Source organism: Cheilinus undulatus, linkage group 3 (assembly GCF_018320785.1).
Source record: "Cheilinus undulatus linkage group 3, ASM1832078v1, whole genome shotgun sequence".
Taxonomy (NCBI): Eukaryota; Metazoa; Chordata; class Actinopteri; order Labriformes; family Labridae; genus Cheilinus; species Cheilinus undulatus.
Window position 1 is genome coordinate 16,505,356 of NC_054867.1, and position 20,987 is coordinate 16,526,342.

The 20,987-nt window shown below is 41.8% G+C and overlaps 2 protein-coding genes across 8 annotated transcripts in view; both read right to left on the reverse strand.

Annotated features, from left to right (window-relative positions):
• arhgap46a (Rho GTPase activating protein 46a) overlaps positions 1-1,668 on the reverse strand; it is a 40,187-nt gene extending 38,519 nt beyond the window's left edge. For both annotated transcript variants that reach the window (XM_041782745.1, XM_041782744.1), the window contains exon 1: positions 1,516-1,668. In XM_041782745.1, the coding sequence (XP_041638679.1) occupies positions 1,516-1,529 (14 nt within the window). In that variant the 5' untranslated portion in view covers positions 1,530-1,668. The remainder of the gene's footprint in view (positions 1-1,515) is intronic.
• Positions 1,669-5,291: 3,623 nt separating this feature from the next.
• Positions 5,292-20,987, reverse strand: part of sulf2a (sulfatase 2a) — a 62,064-nt gene continuing 46,368 nt past the window's right edge. For 5 of the 6 annotated variants that reach the window (XM_041783861.1, XM_041783859.1, XM_041783860.1 and 2 more), the window contains 20 exons: positions 17,983-18,250; positions 16,973-17,212; positions 16,710-16,861; positions 16,163-16,332; positions 14,498-14,648; positions 12,469-12,644; positions 12,241-12,369; positions 12,003-12,059; positions 11,751-11,880; positions 11,218-11,425; positions 10,546-10,804; positions 10,341-10,437; positions 9,501-9,595; positions 9,366-9,425; positions 8,266-8,432; positions 7,955-8,097; positions 7,679-7,787; positions 7,561-7,594; positions 7,011-7,064; positions 5,292-6,633 (listed from right to left, as the gene is read on the reverse strand). In XM_041783861.1, coding sequence (XP_041639795.1) covers positions 6,603-6,633; positions 7,011-7,064; positions 7,561-7,594; positions 7,679-7,787; positions 7,955-8,097; positions 8,266-8,432; positions 9,366-9,425; positions 9,501-9,595; positions 10,341-10,437; positions 10,546-10,804; positions 11,218-11,425; positions 11,751-11,880; positions 12,003-12,059; positions 12,241-12,369; positions 12,469-12,644; positions 14,498-14,648; positions 16,163-16,332; positions 16,710-16,861; positions 16,973-17,212; positions 17,983-18,181 — 2,661 coding nt within the window. In that variant the 5' untranslated portion in view covers positions 18,182-18,250 and the 3' untranslated portion in view covers positions 5,292-6,602. The remainder of the gene's footprint in view (positions 6,634-7,010; positions 7,065-7,560; positions 7,595-7,678; positions 7,788-7,954; positions 8,098-8,265; positions 8,433-9,365; positions 9,426-9,500; positions 9,596-10,340; positions 10,438-10,545; positions 10,805-11,217; positions 11,426-11,750; positions 11,881-12,002; positions 12,060-12,240; positions 12,370-12,468; positions 12,645-14,497; positions 14,649-16,162; positions 16,333-16,709; positions 16,862-16,972; positions 17,213-17,982; positions 18,251-20,987) is intronic. The other variant, XM_041783864.1, reaches the window with a different exon arrangement.

Sequence of the window (20,987 nt, forward strand, 5' to 3'; positions counted from 1 at the left end):
AGAAGTGAGAGCTGGAAAATATGATTTGAAGCTTTATGTTGCAAAAATGATCCACAAGTAGTTGTAAGAGAGGCATGAGCTTAAAAATCAATATCTCTCGACACATTTGTCCACTCTGTCAGATCATCTCAAGAATTGACATCCTGCCTTGTCCTTGACTTTGACTCACTTTGCCACAGAAATACATAGGTTGTTTACTTGTGAGGTCAAACAGGTGGACATCATCTCACTGTCATTTCTGCTCACATTGTCAAGCTGCTATAGCCAGATATAGTTTGACAGGAAGCAACGCCAATTGTTGCACCGCCCCGCCTGCTCTACCTGTCATGTGGTGCTGGACAGATAAAGATGTAGTGCAAGACAGATAAAGAGGTTAACATGTCTGTAAAAACCAACACCTCACGGTCATGGATGAGCACCAGCTGGCAGGTGGTAAAACTGCTGCACACAGGAAATCAGGCTGGCAGCTTCAGGCTGTATAAATTACATCTGACTGGTTTGCATGGTTGTCGAAGGGATCCAAGTTACAGTATTCCACATGAGGTACAGACAGGACAGGGAGAAGGCATAGCAACACATCAAAGATTCACATAACTTCAACTAAACCATCAAATCTGGACCTCATATAGTCAGAGAAAGCGACTAAAAAGCATGTGTAGGCTATCATGACAAAACAGTTGAAGGGAAATTTAAAGGAAACCAAAATAGCTTATCCTGTGTCTAGATCTCAGTAGCTTTAAATAAGACTAAAGCAAACCATCTGTCTCAATGAAACGATGAAAGCTGAACATTTTGACGCACATCTGCACTTGAAGCAGATGTTGAATAAATTCAACATGTGGAGATCAAACCAGTATAGCTGAACCTCAGAGCCCCAGTTACCATAAACCAGTAAAAACTGCAGCAACAAACAAGCTTTGGAAACTTTGCCTTCCGTTTAGGTTATTGCTCTCTTCACCACAGCAAACGACTACAGTCAAATGAGCACAGACAATTTATGGACTGAGGAAAATCAAATGTCGGGCTGGTCATAAACGCTGAAAGTATGCCCAGTATGCCCCACTGCTGCACATTAGCCAATTCAATTGTCATGTTAATGCTACATTGAGGTAAAGTTAATTTAAACGTTGAAACTTTCACAAAGTTATTACTCGAAACTTCATGATGGATCATCAACTATCAGCCGCTGTATGCTGTAAATAAGGCAGCAACAGTGACTCTGAACAGCAATTTCCCTTTTTAAAGTAAACCTTTAAACCATTGCCAAGTAGTTCAAGCCACATACTATATTTTCTCACAATTTCAGCAGACAGTATTGCTTTAAAACTTAAAACATAGGCTGTAAAGCTCAAACAATGTAAGTATCCACAGGGTAGCGTGGTTTTCACTGTCTGTTGGCAGCCCTGAGGAAAGCTGTCGGCGCGGGGAGATAGCGAGGCAACTGAGCTAAGTTAGCCTCGAAAGTTTCCCCACTTTAGTTTGCATAACTTTAAATTGAAATAAAAGTTAACTCACCTTGTCCCGGCCATTTTCTTCACATTGTAAGGAATGCGTAAAGAATTGGGAGATAATATTCAGTTGGTATAGGTGTAACGTTGGTTTTCACGGCGGTCTGTGGAGTGAGTACGGGACGGTCCTCCTCCTGGTGAATCCGATATGGAGTCTCCGCCTCCGCACGTGAGTCATAGGTCGGGAAGAGGGTCGCCCAGTCTGCACCCCAACCCTTTCACCCCCGCTGCACCACACCCCCACACCCTGTCCCATCCACAGACTGACTGGAAAGAGTAGACCATTACATTTCTGGGAGCCGTTGGCTGAGTGGAGACTGATAAAAGTTACGCTCACGTGAACAGTACCATCACATTGTAGGTACTGGAAAAACTGTGATGCAGGAATAGTTCTCCACCCTTTCTTAAGGCTAATTTAAGAGGTCCAGACAAGTTACGACCAGTCAAAATTGTTCTTCCCCGTCAAACTTATTTTTAATTCTATTATTAGTTCATATCTGTAAAATATGGAGCCTGCTTTAAACAAAGGCAGCTCCTAGTCAAAAACGTTAGTCTCTGCGGTTGCTAACACGAGAAATAACTCTTTTTTTATCACGTCAGGAGCGTGATATGAATTATTCACAATTTAAATGTACTTGGCTCAGACCTAAACTACTTTTTAATGAGGACAAAAAGCTTCATCTCCTCTTTTTATTGTCGTGAGCTGTAAACTACCCATAGGTACTACCATGTTCTGTTAGCTCGTAGACATGCAGACAGAGACCCCTGCTGGACAAAACTACGAACAACATGAGGCCTCATTCACAACCCGCTCTAAAGAAGAATTCTGATCTTAAAATCCTTTAACAGTTTTCAAGAGGATGTAGAAATTCACCAAAGTTTCGTTGTTAGCTAAGACTAAAATCTGTGCTGATATGACAGGACAAAATGTTCAATTTTCCACTCATTCGCACTTTAATTGTGCTGGACTAAGCACGACAAAATAAAATTGAAATTTTAAATCCTATTTTACGGTCTTTTTTTTTTTTTTTAACTTTCATATACAATTAGTGTTCACAGAACTACCCACAGAATTGGCTGAGCCCCTGAAAAACCCGGAAACTGGGTCCTCCCCAGTTTTGAAGCTGACAACGGTGCCAAGCTTGGGGTATAATGTTGAAATGTACTTTTGGTTCCACTGTTTAACACCTTTTCAACACTGTTTCTGTCCATTATTCCCAAACGCATTTTTGCCTTGTTTAACCAATGTTGCCACATTTTTTTTTTTTTTTTACCCCTTTTTAAGCCTTTTCTGTCTTTTTTTTAAAACTATGTTGTAACTTTTCACCCCCCCCAAAATGCCACTTTTAAGCCAAATTTTTTACCCATTTTTGCCTCTTTTTTGCAATTATCAAATTATTTCTTCCTTAAAGTTATTTCAGCTCCTTCTACTTTATTCTCTGGCACCCAGACATTTTTGCAAATTATGGCTTTGCGATGGAGTCTGACATTAATTTCCAAATGGTTTAGTCAATAGGTCCAATCCAAATGATAAAACCAGCAAAAAAAGGAACTCTGCTCTCAGAAAAGAGGTTTAAATCTCCAAAAGGCTATTTTGTACCACAGATAAATAAATAAAATTCATTTTTGTGTCTTTGATAAGAGTGATTATTATTCAGGTTAAAAATAAAATCTGCTTATCCCAGCTTAATTTAGAAACAGACCATGTTTTGCTGTCCTCCATGGGCCCCCATTTAGCGAGAGGGACCCAACTGCAGTCAAGATGGCCGACATGGGCGTTGTGATACATCCAATCCATGCCGGAAGTCCCAGGCGGAAATTTCTTCTTTTTGTTAAACTCAGCTGCCAGCGCCTAAGCCTAATTCTTGGTACTGGATCTCAAATATATCACCTTCCCCACTGCCTTACCCTGAACCTAACCACTTGGGTTTTAATGCCTAAGCCTGACCTTAGACGTATGGACTTCCGGTTGAGACTTCCGGTAAGGATTGGATGTATGTCAGCCATCTTGCCTGCATCAAGGTACTCTTGCATTTTGCTGGCCCCAGAAAACCCTCCCCTTTATTCCTCCCTATGGACAGCCTTGTATAGGCCAAAGTTGGCCCCCCTTTTGCAGCTAAAACAGCCCTCGCTCCTCTTGGAAGGCTTACAGCAAGATTTTGGAGCGTTTCTGTAGAGCATTTATGAGGTCAGGCACTGACGTTGGACATGAAGGCCTGGCTCATAATCTCTGTTCCAGTTCATCCAAAAGGTGATTAAGTTGGTTGAGGTCAGGGCTCTGTGCATTTTAGTCAAGTTCTTCCACACCAGTCTCATAAAACCATGTCTTTATAGACCTTGCTTTGTCCACTAGGACACAGTCATGTTGGACTAGAAAAGGCGTTCCCAAAACTGATGCCACAAAGTTGGAAGCATAGCATTGTCCTAAATGTCTTGGCATGCTGAAGCATTAAGTTCGCCCTTCACTGGAGATAAGGGGTCTGGCTCAAACCCTGAAAAACAGCCCCATACCATTATCTCTCCTTCACCAAACTTCACAGTTGGCACTATGCTGTTGGGAAGGTAATGTTCATCCACCAAACCTAGACTCACCTGTGTGACTGCCGAACAGAGAGGTGTGATTCCTCACTCCATTGAACCTGTTTCAACTTCTTCATAGTCCAGTCTTGGTGTGCTTTAACACCATTTCAGCTGACGCTTGGAATTGGACTTGGTGAGATGAGGCTTGCATGTAACTGCTTGGCCACAGAAACCCATACAATGAAGCTCCTGCCACACAGTTTTTGTGCTTTCATTAATGCCTGTGGAAGATCTGAACTTTTCAGCTGTGGAACAGCAGAGCACTGGTGACTTTTATGGACCATGTGCTCCAGCAGTTGTTGACCACACTCAGTGATTTTATGTGGTTTTCCACTTTGTGGCTGCTGTTCCTAAATGCTTCCGCTTTATAATAACGTGACTTACAGTTGACTGTTGAATGTTCAGCAGGGACAAAATTTCAATTGTCTTACAGCAAAGGTGGCATCGATCCCAGTACCACTCTTGAAGTCATTGAGCTCTTCAGAACGACCCATTTTGTATCACAAATGTTTGTAAATGGAGACTGCATGGCTAGGTGTTTGATTTTATACACTGATTTTCTGAATTCAATAATTAAAAGGTGGCCAAATACTTTTGTCTATATAGTGTAATAAAATATGGACATACACATGACTTAAATATCGTCCGTTATTGATTTAAACATGCAGTGTTAAGCTGATTAAATTATGATTTTAAATTTAGCATGTGTAGGAGTTCTATTGTTAGACACTCATGTAAAACAAACACCTACCTTTACACTGGATGGGCCCCAACTGCATGCTTTTGTTAGTACAGCGTAATGCATGTCATTTCTGATATCATTTGATGAAGCAATGATTTCATTCAGTAAATGTTTTTTGGTGTAATTAGGAGCATTTTAATTTGGACATTATAGAACTCTGCTTCCCCTCTCACTCCCGTTGCCTTCTGTGTTTGCACACTGTCCTGCAGTCTTAAAGGGGCATCTCTCTATGCTAATAAGGAGAAGTGTGCATGTGCTTCCAGCTTATGAGCACCTGGCATTCATCAACTTAAGAATACAGGTGCAAACAATTCAGCAGCTCAAGAACATGCCATGAATTCCACATGGGTTTCTCTTAGAAACTATCTAAATAACAAATTTAAGAAAAATCTTTGGTGGATACTGGTACATAAGGCCCAATAAACATGTAGAATAACTGCCAGGCCACGTTTATGGTCAAATGACACTTTATTCACAATCACTATCAGCACTCAGGTCTACGGAAATACTGGCTAAAAAAATCAAAGAAGCTTACAAAGGCAGGTAGCTGAAATCACACCAATAAGTATTACACTGCTGTGTTGTTCCTCTGGCACACAGTAAACAATATTTCCATTACATGTACATGGCGCATATGTTCACAGTGAACCCTTTAAGTGCTTTTCTGATGTAAATAAGAAAAGGACAAACATACAACCGCGGGCAATACAAGTTCCCAAGCTACATTTCTCCCCATAAGTCCATTCTGAGGTCTTCTTCTTCTTCTTCTTCTTCGTCTTCTGTATTATAAAAAATATTGTAAACATTTATATTAATTGCACAACATACATTCAAATACATACTGTACTGTACAGCAAGAGTTTACTTCTGTATTGTTATCCTGTAGCACCATGTATAGGAAGCTGGACAAACTATTTGGTAATCCTACAGAGTGGTATCAACAATACAAAGGAGGAAAATGGCATTCACTAGTGGCATATTCTGCCAGTGGTCAAGAGATCTGAGAGGTTTTCATTGTGAGACAGTGGTTAGTGTAGTCCTTTTCAAGTGCGACTGACAGGAGAGGGGACTGGGTCAAGGCAGGTAGTCTCTACCCACATGTCACAGCTTTCAGGAAGATGATGTGTCATGAAGGACATTCATTAGAGTTAAATCAACTATATTACAGATAATTATGATGAAGAGTCTGTTACAATTGGCTTTTTGAAGTCCATACCACTCTCATGTGCAGACATATTGGTGAGGAAGAAAATATGTCTTGTGTTATTTTAATCAGCTTGTGCCACAGAGATGTCATTAGGTGATGACATCCTTTTGTAGCAGCAGAGGTGACATGTTACAGGCCATGTTTTCTTTAAGTCCAATGCAATATGAAAGGAAGCTGATTAAAACAGGCATATAAACTATGTACAAGCAAACAGTTAGACTCAGTGGCTTGTGTACACCAGGCAGTCCCACTTGATGCACAGCATCCCGTTTATGCTAATGCTCCTTGTAGATTCTGGTTACAGAATTTTGAAATGAAGACGAAACAGGAGTGAAAGTTGGAGTGATAACAAGAGTCTTTACACTTCCTCTCAGTCCCAGCATCTCCTCTGTTTGGGAGAGTTACAGAGCAGCCTTCTCAGGAATTAAAACCTAAATTACAGTAAGGTAATGTCTCAGGTTATGGTCCATCCAAGTGTGGTCAAGGTCCTCAGACACAAGTTCACTCCCCCTTCTCTTTTCTTTGCTGGAGGAGGCCAGTGTGGTGGATTGTGGGATGCAGGTGGTTAACCTACCCACCCTTCCCAAATCTGCCCTCTGTGTAAAGAAAACAAAGAATGTTAGTTCAATATGCTACCTGAGGCATTCACTGGAAACCATGGCACCAGTTGTAGCCTGTTCCTACAAAGGAGAGCAAGAAATGACAGTAACAACACTAAAACACAACATGTGGAGACAATGTTCATCTGCATTGCTTTACTGAATTTGACTTGAGTCAGTGAATACTAAGGAAGATGATGCAGCTTTGCAATGCAGGCAAGTGATTTACTGTAAGTATAGAGGACAGGATTACAGTAATGGAGGAGAGGGGGACATGCTGCTTGGTCATCTGACCAAAATGAAAAAAATCTGGATGGAGATAGAAGGAGAGCTTGGCTGACTACAAGGGAACAGATGGGTTATGACAAACTCACAGCGATTTGGAGGAAGGCTTCTTCACTTTTGGCCTCTTTCGACGGTGAACTGGCCTGAAGCATGCACAGCACGTTTACACGTGCAGGGCAAATGCACGTGCATGGAGACAAACAGGTATAAACACACACAAAACACACACACACATACACCCACACAGGTACACCCATACATGCACACGCACACACACCCAAATAGACACACACGCACACAGGAACAGTAGAGACAAGCAATTAGGCCTCATCACAAAGGGGAACAGCAGAAGCTTAAAAGCAGGCTGGTGTTTTGGCCCTCTTTGGCTTCTGCTTCTCCATGATGTGAAGACTTTGATCACAACAGAAAGGAGCCATGACAGTTTGAAGAGGTTCAGTTTTAGCACAACATCACAGTATTTTATTTTCTTGACTCCCCTGATGATTTGCAGTGAGAAGAAACACAGCCAAAGACACCCTGGGGAGGTTGTAACCTCCTAGAGTTCAAACACTAACATGAAACCCATCTGTAGAGTTTGTAAAAGTAATCAGCTGTGCTGTAAAGAGAAGAATAAAATACCTGTATTCACTGAAGTAGTTTCGTTCTTTTCCTCCTGAAAAGGAAGCAGGGGTAACATTAGTCGCACTGGTGGATCCACTATCGTTAATCATGTTTGCCTTGGAGACTTTTTACTGACCCTTCTCTGGGTTACATTGCTTGTGTCCTTTACAGCCCCGTAAGTCCATGAGCTGTTGATGCATTGAATTCAGAGCATTGCGGTCCAGGGTGCTGACAGCATTTATCAGCTACAGGAGCAATGAGAACAGCATGTCAGTAAATGCAAGGAAAGCTCTGGAAAATCTCTGAAAACAATGGAATTTGTCTACCCACAGCATACAATACATCATTTTATGGTTATTATCTATGAGCTATTTATACTGGATAGTACAATGTGTGTGAATGACTGAAATACCTGGTATGGGTCAGTGTTGAGGTCAAAATACTCCAGGAAACCGGTAGCAAATTCACAGAACAGGAAGTTGTGTGTGTCATTGATGGTCCTTAGGCACCAGTAAGTGTTATTGTTGGCACTGGTGCATGCACAGAATGGACCCACTGTGGAAGGGAGTGGGTGAGGAAGGGAGTGGTAAAAGTGGAAAACAAAGGATATATCATAACAGTGTTCCAAAAAACTTGTTTTCTTCATACCTATTTTGGAAATTATTTTAAAGTTCATCAACAAGTTCTTCCTATTGCTTAGTAAAGCTACATGCTACTCCTCACTTGTCCAGAAGGGGGCTGTCTGCCAGTGGTGGTTGTCATGGGTGAAGCATGTGAGGCCAGGCATGCTGCAGGTGTCGTTGTTCTGGAGCCTCTTCAGGAATTTACGCAATTTTTTTCTGCGCTTCTGCTCTTTCTGCAACCACTGACTCTTCTGCTTTGAGGACATTCTGAAGAAAACAAATTAAAAAAACGTGCAGTGAGACTGAAAGGGAAAATACAAATGTATTCATTGTGAAGATGTAAAGTTACTGAACCCTGGGGGTGCTTTTTTCATACGAAAATGTATCCGTATGAGGATCTAGTAGTACTGTTTTTCAGTTCGGATACAAATCTTAACATTTTAGCTTAAAGAATGTAAATTCTACATTTTGTGTGAAAAAAAGCACATACCAACTGCCCGGTACAGGTTGTAACAATCCACTGCAACCTAATTTTTTAGAAAAATCCCTTCTGGCTGATTTAGTGTCAAGTGTGACAATCTTTCATCACCAAAGAGCTCAATTATAATTGTCCACTTTTTCCACAACTTTTAACTTTGCCAGTCAAAATTAGAGGCTCAACCAATGAAAGATGTTGTTGTGACACTCTTGAATTGTGGGTAATGTAGTTCTGCTGGCGGAGATCAGAATAAACCATGTTTTTCTTAAACTGAAGTGGATAATATACAGCCTTGTTTTGTACATGATTATCTCTGTAACCCCAACTAAATCCTCTTTTGTTGAAAAGCGACTGTTAAATTCACTTGTAACAGCAGAATCAGACAGAACGCAGAAATTTCATGCGTAAAGGGGGAACAGCCATTCAGAGATACATTACCATACAGAGCTGATGAAGTGCTGTTGACATAAAATCGCACAAAAAAAAATTCCATACACAGAGTCAGCAACATACAAAATTGTGTTCTCTACATGCCCATATATCCTCACTTCACACAAGGTAGCTTGTTGTTAGCCCCCCTTGAGTGGCTATGACGTTATGGCTAATAATCAAATCTAAAGGCAGCATGGACTGAATGATGTTGTGGCGGATAAGGGACAGTAGGAAGGATGGACTGGGTATGTCTTATGCACCTCAGCTGAAACTGGTGATTAAATGCTCACCTGAGTGAATGCATGCGTCCTGCATTGAGCCTAAAAGTGTCCTTATTCTTGAACAGATAACTGTAAAGACAAAAAACCGTTACACATGTAATCAGATTTATATGCAAGTTACAGTATGGTCAGACACAGTCTTACCTAGGGGTGTCACAATGACATTCCTCAGGCCGCACCTTTTTCAGGTGATCTTTGACTTCCCGCAGGTTCTTGATTTTGGTCTGCAATGTTTCAATCTAACAGGGAACAAGAATAAAGACACCCAAAAGTTATATTAACATAATAAGTATTCAGACCCTTTGAAAGAACACTTGAAATTTAGCTCAAGTGCCTCTCGCTAAGCTCGCTTAGTTTTCAACGTGGAGTTTTTTGCAAATGCCAAGTGGATTTTTATGTGTTTTGTACTGAGGAGAGGCTTCTGTCAAACCATTCTGACACAAACCCAGATCAGAGGAGGATGACAGCTAAGTTTGTCCTTCTGGAACTTTGTTTAATCTCCACACATGATCTCTGGAGCTCAGTCAGAGTGACCATCGGGTTCTTGGTCACCCCTTCTTCCCCAATTGCTCAGCTTGGCTGGGTGACCAGCTCTTGGGAGTGTCCTGATTGTCCCTGGTTGTACTTTACATACAATCTGACACTACAAAAAGGTAAAAAATGTTAAAAATCAATCTTTATGCCAATCTTTGACACTCCTGGGCTCAGACAATTCCACATTAAAAAAAAAACAATTTTGCATGTATGTGATGGAAAATAATTAACTTAAGTTTTATATGGGAGTCTTCAGTGGAAGGTATTCTTTTTACCCTTAGGGACATGGGTGTCCCACTTTTTTAAGGGATGCAGGAGGGTTAATGAGAATAAGAATTATTTTTTTGACCATAGCATCAGGCTGCAACACAACACAGTAGAAAAAATGAAGGGGGTCTGAATACTTTCCAAATGCGCTGTATTTTAAAAAGGAGGAGAATATAGCTTTACCTCGTGCTCAATGTGCAGTTTGTGATCTTTCCATGCTTGAAGAGACTTGTAGAGACCTCCATCACATTTAACAGTGTCATTCATGAGAATAGAACACCTGGTAGGATATTTAGCAAAGATAGATCAACAAAAATCTTTAAAACACATCAAAATATTTGATCTAAAACACTGAAAATTTAAAGTAGAAAAATGTCCAAAGTAGCACCTGTAGGTGACTTTCAGGGCAGCAGGTGGCGTGAGTTGATTACTGGTTGTGGGTTTGGCTGTGACTCCCATTCCGCTGAACTCCTCATTGTCCTCCTCATTCTCCCCTACTGCAGTCCTGCCCCAGGTCCAACTGCTGTTCCTGGAGCCCAGGGGCCGATAGCCCTCCTCTAGATCTACTGCATATAGATCTCCATCCAGCTCAAATGACACAGAGCGGGCCCAGCGCTTCCTAGAGACAGTCTTACTCGATTTCATCTCTGGGTAAGCGGGGACAGAAAACCTGAGATTTAATGTTTTAGGTTTATGACATTGACAGCAAGAGAAGACCGGCACATGAAAATTTTAAATGATAATCAGTGCTCAGATAGAGTGGTGTCCTACTCATCAAATGATCTGTACATATTTATTTATTTTTTAAACTTTCAATGGTATTCAATAAAAGGCTAACTTGTCTACTGATATCCACCACTTGATGGCAGCACAGACACACACTCCTCTTTTCATGAATACTTCAAAAGCTGGTTATTTTAGTTTTGAGATGAATGGCCCTGTTTTGCAAGGCTTTGTAGGGTACTGCAAGGACATTTCAAAGTGTCTTTTTCGACCAAAATCCAATCTATTAATAACTGAAAGAAAGATGCTATAAGTGTTAGTGACAGTGGAAACTAACTCTTCTTGGTGAGAAGCTTCTTCCTCTTCATGACTGATGCTTTCAAGCCCACATCAGCGCAGTTACAGGTTCCTGAGTTCATGGTAGAAGACAGCGGTGAGGCACCTCTGGCCATCAGAGCCTGCATACGTGGGGCATAGAGACTAGCCATACCCTTGCACTTATACAGCCTCAGCTTGCCAGTCGGGTCCTCCACACACTGCCACTTCTGAAACAAGACACAGGGGCATTTCATGAGGTTGGATCTTTTTGCTTTACAACTGCATATCATTTTGATATACCTAAACATATTGATGCTTTAATTCCAGAGCAAAACATGATTTAAAAAAGAAGCACGACATATTCCTAGAGGACAAGTCTTTTAATCCATGTTGTCTAATAAATCTGAAGGCTCTTTCTGAACTACTAACACTTCATTATGACAGTTTTAACAAGAGGCTTTGAAGTCAAAAGGAGCCCTAAGAGGAGAGTACAATGCCTGAATATGACAGTAATAAATAATCAGTATTTCTTGGCTCTTGCTGGTCAGGTACCTGTCCTGGCTGCTGGCAGGAGGTTTGGTACTCCGCTTTTTGGCACAGGTCCTTTACTCGCTGGTATTTTGGCAGGAAGTTCTCCTCCTGGGCCATTTCCTTCCCATCAGCTCTCTTGTGTGGAGGCTTCCTGAAAGAACATGAAAACATATCAAATTTTTCAACCAATCAAAGACAAGGAGACAGATGTCATGAGAAGACAATGCCTAGAATGAGGACATTTCCTGCAAAAGGTCAATCAATAATACATACCCTCTCTCCACCAGAAAAGAGTCTCTCCAAGTCTTAGTCTTTCTGTTCAACTGGAACCTGGAAAATGAGTACAGCAAAACAAAATCCTGTCAGACCACCCTGAAACATGAACACAGGACAAACCTTGAATCCCCTTAAAAATCTTTTTGGCTTTTTTCCTAATCTGCAAAGTGTGATTCTCAAAGTGTCTGTTAAATGAGAGGACACTGAGTGTAATAATGGATGTGAGTGTGCTCACCTATTGACTGGCTTGTCTGTGTCCAGCAGCTTGAGGATAGACTTTCCATCCATTTCAGCAGGGATATCAACACCAGCCATGTCCAGCAGAGTTGGTGCTAAGTCTACGTTTAACACTATGTGAGGGTTACTGCAGGGAAGCCAGAATAAGATATATTAATCTCACGTACAACATAATAAAACTAAAGCAGAACGTCTCTAATATGACAGAAAGCTAATAGTGACTCACATTGCACCTTGCTCCACATTAGGTCCTCTCACATAGAAGGGAACTCGGATATCAAACTCATACGGCATTGATTTGCCCTTGACCAGACCAAACTGGCCGATGTGGTATCCGTGGTCTGAGGTGTAAATGAGGTAGGTGTTGTCCAGCTCCCCTGTCTCCACCAGCATGTTGTACACCTTCAGAAGAGGATATGATTCATTAAGCACTCACATGGCGTAAAAAGTTATACTTTAGGTTTGATAACTCAAGTCTCCTGTGCCAGTTTCAAGGAAAAGCAATTGAACAATTCACCAAGTGTGTCAGTGAATACATTACAGAGTCCCAGTCAGAACAAGAACAGATCTCTCAGGACTTGAGTCTGTCAGATGAAAAGTGTGTGGGTGTGTGTGTGTGTATGTGAGAGAGGGATAGAGAGAGTTTTTTTGTGTTTTTGTTTAATCATATGTCCACCTGTCTCTATTACCCACTTTCCACCAAGCGTCTTTCAAAGTAATCTAGCACCAGTGCTTAAATTTTCAATAGTTTAATAACTGACTATGGGTCGAAAAGAACTGGTTCCAGCATGGCGCCATCACCTTATTGGTCCAGGGGAAAGAAACTGTTTACATCAGGACCTGTGTGCTTATTTTGATGCAGTGTTCATCTGGTCAACTAAAATTATGACTAAAATTGTTAGTTGACTCACTTTTCTCTAAGACTTGCCAAACATAGATCTCTGATGACAAAAACACTGATAAAAGTAAGTTTAGTTTTTGTCAAGGAGACTAAAATGGGACTAAAATATAATTTAGTTTTTCTCACACATTCAAAATCTGTGATATTTCTCGAATTAAGTGCGTTAATTCCGGCAGGCCATGGAGTCGAGTGCTGCCGTTTAATGGAGATCAGCTGATCTCACGCAAGCCCTTATCAGCTGACAGCCAGCTGATTCACTCTATGCAGCTATTGGCTAATTGCACTCATGCTGGCATATTTAAACTGCTTTAGCCTGGCTATGCTTTGCTGCTCCTTCTGCAAGCTGCTTCCTCCACCCCAGTGCCTCCTTTATGTTATATCTTGTTTAATCAATGCCATTCTGTTGCCACTGATGCCGGCTCTGCTCTGGGTTTATTGCTGCTTCTCTTCCTGCCTCAGGGTTTCCTTGAAGGCACAGGAAGAGCAGGAATGTGTGCTGTTCCTGCTCGATGTTTTCCACAACCACGACCACAAATAAAAATAACAGCAATAAAAGAAATTTAATAACTGCAAATAAAAAGAAAAAAATATTACTGCAAATCCTACGTGTTTCTTGACAAAGTGGTCCTGACTGAAATGTGGTTAAATCTGTCAAAACACAACATATTTGTAGCTCTCTTCCCTCTCAACTGTAGAAAGCATGGGGAACAAAGGTTTTGCAGGATGCATAGAGCACACAAGTATGATTTGGCACCAGATTCAAGCAAAGAGAATAAATATTTGGACTAAAATGTATTCACTTTCTATGGACTAAAACTGGACCAAAAAGTTTCTTAGTTTTTTGTTGACTGAAACTAGACTATAACTATGAAGGGTAGAAATGACAAAAATGTGACTAAACTAATAAACATTTCTTCTTAAGACTAAGGATGAATTTTAAAAAAGCTTTCAAAATTGACACTGTGTTGGTTGCTACTTGCCCACAGTTGTGGTAAGGAGTGGGATTGGAATGTACAAATAACCAGGAAGAGTGCCATTTGCCATTTGAGTCTGAATGCAACAGAAAGACAACCAGGCAAAAAAAAAGTGGATGTACAAGCAAAGCAGTGGTAGTCAAGGAGGGGATGAGCTGCCTCCTGGCTGTGTGGATTTCTGCTGAAGTGCAAAAAACACTGGAGAAAATGGAGATGCACACTTATGTTTACAGTACATAATGATAGGACTCTGTGGTCAGTCCCAGCCTATGGAAAAGCAAGCCAGTTCTAAGACTGAACAAACTGTGATCCAGCCTCAGCTCTAGCCCAGCACTAGTCCTAGAACTGGTTTGATGGTAAAGGGATATATCTTGACCTACCTTCTCCACACTGTCATCCACAGACAGCAGGGTCTGCATCCTGCGGCGCTGCAGCATGTTGGTGAACTGCATGTGGACAGGCTTCATAGGTCCTGTGTAGCGTAGGATCCAGTGTTTGTCTGGGTTAGGGGCATAGTTGTAGCTGGGGGTTCTGAAAGACAAACAGAAGAGAAAAATGTACAACTAAGCTTCAAAAAGTGATTGTGTTGCACTTTTATTTGATTTTGTAGCCTATTTTGCATCATAAAGAAACCAGCAAAGCATGGAGCTTGTTCTAGTAAATGTCGCATTAATTTAGCAAACAGTTTTGTCCAGCTGCTTTATCCAGCTGTATAGATTTAGTTTTCATATTCTGCAGCTGCAAATTGGATTATAGCAAACTGCCAACGTCAGAACAGTTAACACTGTGCATTAGCCCCAATATTTTCTGCCTGTGTTTGCTGATATCTTCCATCCTTTTCCCTCTAAAGAAGCCAGAAAGTGTTTATGCTTTGCTAAACCAGAAATTAAACAAACTGTGGAAAATGCAAAGCAATGCAATCGATAGGCTTGCACACAATGAGCACAGTTTGATCAATAATTAACCAACAGGCACGTGGAACTTTAATTATTTGAAAAAAAATCCTGCTAAATAGCTAATGGGAACAAAGAAGAAAATATATTTAACATTTAGAGCTAATCGATTTGACTTTTACAAATGCTAATGTCTCACAGATTGCTCCACGGTGGCAACTCTAATGCAATGTGAAGATGTGTGTGCGAGGTGCAAAGGTAAAAAGAAGTTTTAACACCAGAGGAGAGCAGGACTTTTACAGCCTCTCTCTCTTTATGTGGTTGATAAGGGCAGAGGGAGATGGAGTGAGAAAAATAGCCAGAGAAGCGCTCTCAGAAACGTCACCCCAGGGAGAGCAAATATATGGAGAAAGAGCAATTAAAAGTTTGTACAAAGACACTGGGGCTGAATTTTGAGAATATTCCATGTATAAAGTCTGCGTGGCACAGGTTAATGATGCTGGGGGGGATTAGATGGAGCAAGAGGAGGATGTGTTGGAGTTGGAGGGAGGGGGCAGTAACTGCAGTCTCATTACTTTCCTTGGATCAGTCTCTGGAGGGTAATAGCAGGTCTACCATTAGCCAACAGCAGTAGTCAGCCATTGAGGAGCGTGGTGGGTCAGGGAGACAAAGGCTTTTGTAAATGTGTGCATGCCTCTTAATCTTTCCCTATGCATTAAACATATGTGATTTATGCCTCTCTGGTCATGACTAATAAATTAGTACAAATTAGCAGAATTCATTAAAGCAGCAACACTAATGTGAACAACACATGAGCCAAGCAAACTGGAGCAAACACTGGCTGTGTGTGAGAGTGCTCAGCTGCCAACAGCACACTGCAGGCAGTGGGAGATAAGATCCAGCTAAGATTATGGAATTTGTGTCATTCTGGGTCAAATGAAAGGACGCGTCAATGTGTCGATGACTCATGTGAAAAAAGACATGGATGTGAAAATAAAGAAAATGTGTGACTGCGGTGCAAAAAATTCAATGGGAAAGTCAAGTCCAGTTCAGACCGTCTACTGTAACAGAATAACCCTAAATCCGAAATAATCTTAGGGCTTATTCCTTGGCTGATCATAAAATGTGGCGTGGAGTCATTAATCATCTTACATGTGCTGGGAGGCGTTGGGGAAGGCAGAGCTGTACTGTGGGGCGGAGTCCTCTGGACCGTGCGGAGCAACATGGCTCAGGACCATCATGACTGGACGGTGAGGGTACATTTTCTTTGACATACGGAAGTAGCTGATGCTGTCATTGGTTATGATGTCTGTCAGGTAGTCCTGTGGAGCCAGCAGACATTGTCCATCAGGTACTCAGTAAGTGACAAAGCAAAAGAGCATATTTCAAAGCTGTCATTATTTCAGCAGCTGGAAGGCCATTATCGACCACAATGAAAGATTCCTGAGCATGACTATTCAACACTTTGAACCTAGATTTTTCCAATAAAACAAAAAAAACATTATATTTCTTTGAAAAATAATTATCACTGCTCTGACACAAGAAGCTCACATTAGATAAGTAGTGAAACTTAAAACCCCATGTTTTATTTCATTACATAAAAATAATCTGAATTTTTTATACATCCCATTTCACTTCCATGCACACGGTCAGACTGTGAAAATAACTGTGACATCTCTCTAATGGACTGTAAAAATACCTTTGGGTAGTCGCTGCTGTGCTTCTCTCGCACTCCATTCCTGCAGAGGGTATAGTTGTAAAAGCGTGAGTTCTTAACCAGTGCTACCCATTCCTTCCAGCCAGGGGGCACATAGGAGCCGTTGTACTCATTCAGATACTTTCCAAAGAAGGCTGGAAGAGGAAAAAGGGGGCAGGACATTAATTTTGGTCCCAGAGATTCATGCATTGGTTTACCTGACTGAACGTACTTTTACATTCATGAGCTAAACTTGCGGTGCTCACCTGTCCTGTAGCCAGAATTGTTGAGATGCACAGCAAAGGTGTGTGGCTCATGGTGGGCCTGCCAGGAGGGTGAGGAGCAGTTCTCATTGTTGGTGTAGGTATGATGGTTGTGCACGTACTTTCCTGTCAGGATGGAGGAACGGGAGGGGCAGCACATCGGTGTAGTGGAGAAGGCATTGGAGAAATGTGTGCCGCCTTTCTCCATGATGTGCCGGGTTTTGTTCATGGCCTGCATTGAGCCTGGGAGAAAGCAGAGGGAGAATGAGAGAAGAGAGGGGCAAAGAGGGGAGGGAGCAGTATGAGGGTGAGAGGAGATTCAAAGACCAAGGACAGGATAGAAATGAAAGGGCCACAAAGGGACACAGATGGAGGAGAAAAGAAACATATGATATTGAGGAAGCCAGTGGGGGAAATGTATAAATATGGACATGAGGGGGGAAAGAGTAGAGTACATACTACTGGAGGCTTTGAGGAGAAAAAGAAGGGGAAAAAATAAAAGAGGGAACAAATCTTGTTGGTAAAGTGTGACTCATTTGGATTCCTGTGTACTAAAAGCTTTTCAGGCTGATGGCGATTGTTTGGGAAAACAGATGCTTGACCATAAATTCCTGCTTTTCAATGGGAGTCCTCTCACTAGCGATCACAGGAGGACAAAGGGTGTCACCGAGGCCATTATGCTGCCACTTCAGTCCAATACGCCGCTAAAGGACTTAAGCTGGAAGGGAGATGGCCAAGGTTTGGCACTCAGACAATGGAAGCCATAGGCCGCCCTCATTTCATGCCAGCAATAGAGGGGTTGGCGAGGGGGGCACATGACTTCGAGAGGGCCAGTTGTTATGGTGCCAGGAGGAAGCATTAGGCTGACTTTCCCTTGCTGATGCTGTTGGATACACACAGAGTGAATACCCATACCCATGGGATATGGACACAAAGCAAACAGAAAGAGCCAGATGCACAAACAAACAGTGTACACACATACAGAAAAGGATTACTGAGAGAAAATATCTCACCCAGCTCTATGTCCTGATCATCTGTGAGAATGAGTATGATGTTGGGTCGGATATTGCGGAAGTGGCGGTCCCTCTGCAGTCGAGACCTCTGGCGATATCCAGAAAGGTAGCCAGAGCCATGGGCCACAGGAAGGATCCCCATCAAAAGGAGGAGGAGAGGAAGAAGAGGGAGAGGGGCGGAAAGCCCCCGCCCTGCCATCACACTACCTTGCAGTCACCCTTCAGTCCTTCACTGCTCACACGGACGTCTGCAGCTCTTTCACTCAGCCTTAGAGAGGTGACACAAAGGGAGACCGATAAGAGCGAAGTACACACAGGCACACACAACATAGTGAAAAATAGCAGATGTAAGCCTTGCACAGCCATTACAGGGTGCTCTTCCGTACAAATGCACCCGTTTGGGCTGAGCTCAACTCGTTAATCAATCATTAATGATGCATTAGAGTGGTGTCATTGCTGGGTGTAATGATCTCTGGTGATGAGCACATGGCTGCCAGGCTGGGGCTAATGGGCCTGGGCCCAGGGCCAGCTCAGGACTCACCACCCCCTGAGAGGGTTAGGCTGGATATGAGGGATGTGGGGTGGGGGTAGTTTGAGGGGCAGAGGTGAAGGAGAGAGAGGAAGAAAGAGAAGGGGATTAAAGTAGGGGGGACAACATTAAGGGACAGCTAGACTGTTTTTTTTTAGACTAGAGATCACTGACCAGTTAACACGCAACATGCAACAAAAAATACCCACCCACAACAGGGAAAAAGAAAATTAAAGGAATAGAGACTAGTATGTAGACTGCCTCTACAAATTCTGCTGTCCTCATTTTACTTTAACATAACAATTATAGAGACGGCTGTGTTGCAAAGAGCTGTTTGTTAATTAATCATAACATGTAGTTTGCCAAAATTGCACTAAAATCCTTTAAAATCCTATTAGTCTTTTAGCAGCCCTGCCTCATTAACAGTATATCTCCTGAGTTTGCCATGGCAACTGTTTGCAATTTCTTGCTCTTAGCAGCAGTGCCTGACTATCTTGACTGAGTGTAAAATACACAGTGAATTAAGTAATAGATTTTAGAGCTCTGTTACTCAATAAGATACACTATTTGTTCAGATGTGCTAAGAATTAAAAATATGCAGAATGTGAGCCTGATTTTAAAATATGTCTTTGAGAAGAACTCATTGATATAGATAAATATCAGATGCGCATGGATAAATTCCACCTTTGAATTCTATGATGGACTTAAATAAAATCACTTTCATTTTTCTACTTCCCCCTCATTGATATGTTTTAACAGAGTCATATGAAGCTGGACTTGTGCAAGTATTTAATAAAGACACAATAAGAGCATTAACACAGAGCAGTGACCATAATCATAAACACAGTTTACGAGCTGCTGCATCAGTGCACCCACAAGGAGTAGGTGGCCGGAGCAATTTCCCACTTGACAGTGAAAAAAACAATGGCAGCAGCAGCACTCTTTCTCTCTCCTGAGACGGCAACTCCTTAACAACACTGATTGGAATATTGCACAATGTGGGGCTAAGCAGGAACAAATGAACAGATGGCACACAACTTTGCCTGGATGCAAACATACACTATTGACAAATATATCAAAGACAGGGTGACGTCTACTAAAGCAACACATAAAATGCCTTAAATGTTTTAGGGAGGGGATGACTACATCTTTAGTCTTGTACAGGCATAGCATGGAGCAGCTGTGTTTGCTCCTCTTTCATGCTGCCGGGGTTGTGTGGTTCTCCCTAGAGTAGCACGTGAGCTCTGACCCTGAACACTGTGCTGTTTGAATCATCCCTGCTCCTCTCTGGTGCTCTCTTACTGCCTGAACCCCTCTTTCATTTATAACATGAGATGAAAAAGGCATCGGCAATGTGGAAATCCACAAGAAATGAAAAACCCTGATGAAGGAAAGACAAATTTAAACCTCTCTGTCTGCTACCGGCAGTGAATAGCCTGTCACTAAAATGGATTCTGGGACATCTACAGTGAATAAAGAATAGACTCAATGCGCTCAAATTAAGATGGTCCTTCACCATTGGCTCCTCTTCTAGAGTGCTGCTTTGTATGGAAGGAACAGTTCTTCCTTTTGAAAGTTGTTTATCTGTTGAGCAGGCAAACCCGTCAGGGAGAAGAACCAAATATAGTCCTGATTTACGGGAAAACAGCCAGCTCGATTTTACTCGCTGATATATCAATAGCCAAGTATGTAAATGTTGTGCTATTGACATGCTGCAATGGTGGATATTTTCTGACATTACCCCAACAAGGCCTCCCTCTTCCCCGGATAGTAAGGACTAATTGGATTTTCAGGCTTTTATCAGCTCTAACTGACACATACAGTCCCTTCATTGCAGTTTGTTGTCTCCTGCTCTCTTTTATCAACATGTATTGTTTATCTCTCCGGGTGGCAGATGCTACATGAAACCGCAAAGAAAAAAGGCACTGGAGACCATGACGTCCGAACAGACAAGGGATTATATGTTGAAAATGTTTGAATCAACATGAATGGACAACCAATAAAAAAACAACATTGCCTAGCCAATTTATCCTCAGTCTAAACAACATGACCAATGTGATGGTTTGTTTGCATTGATAAAATAAGGCATGCCATGTTGTTTCAGTAAACTGGGCTGATTTAAAACTTGTTTCCTGACAGAGCTCTGCCAACATCAGCATTTTTCCACTAAGTGAGATGCGAAACGACATTGCTGATTCAGCCTGACAACACAGAATGAATTTTTGCCATTTAGACAGAAGCAGAAGACAACATGAGTAAATATAACTCTCAGCAAAACTCATTAAAGGCTTGGGGCTTAGAGAGGAAGGACTGGGGTGTACGCAAGCAGAATATGAGATCATAGGGAATAAGAATCTAAAAGCATGTTGAAGGAACAAGGATCATCTCGGGTTATACTAATGCCAAGTGATGCCTGGAAGTCAGAACAGAGAAGGAAAGTTTTGCTCATCAGTCATTCGCTTGTAAAGAGGCTCTA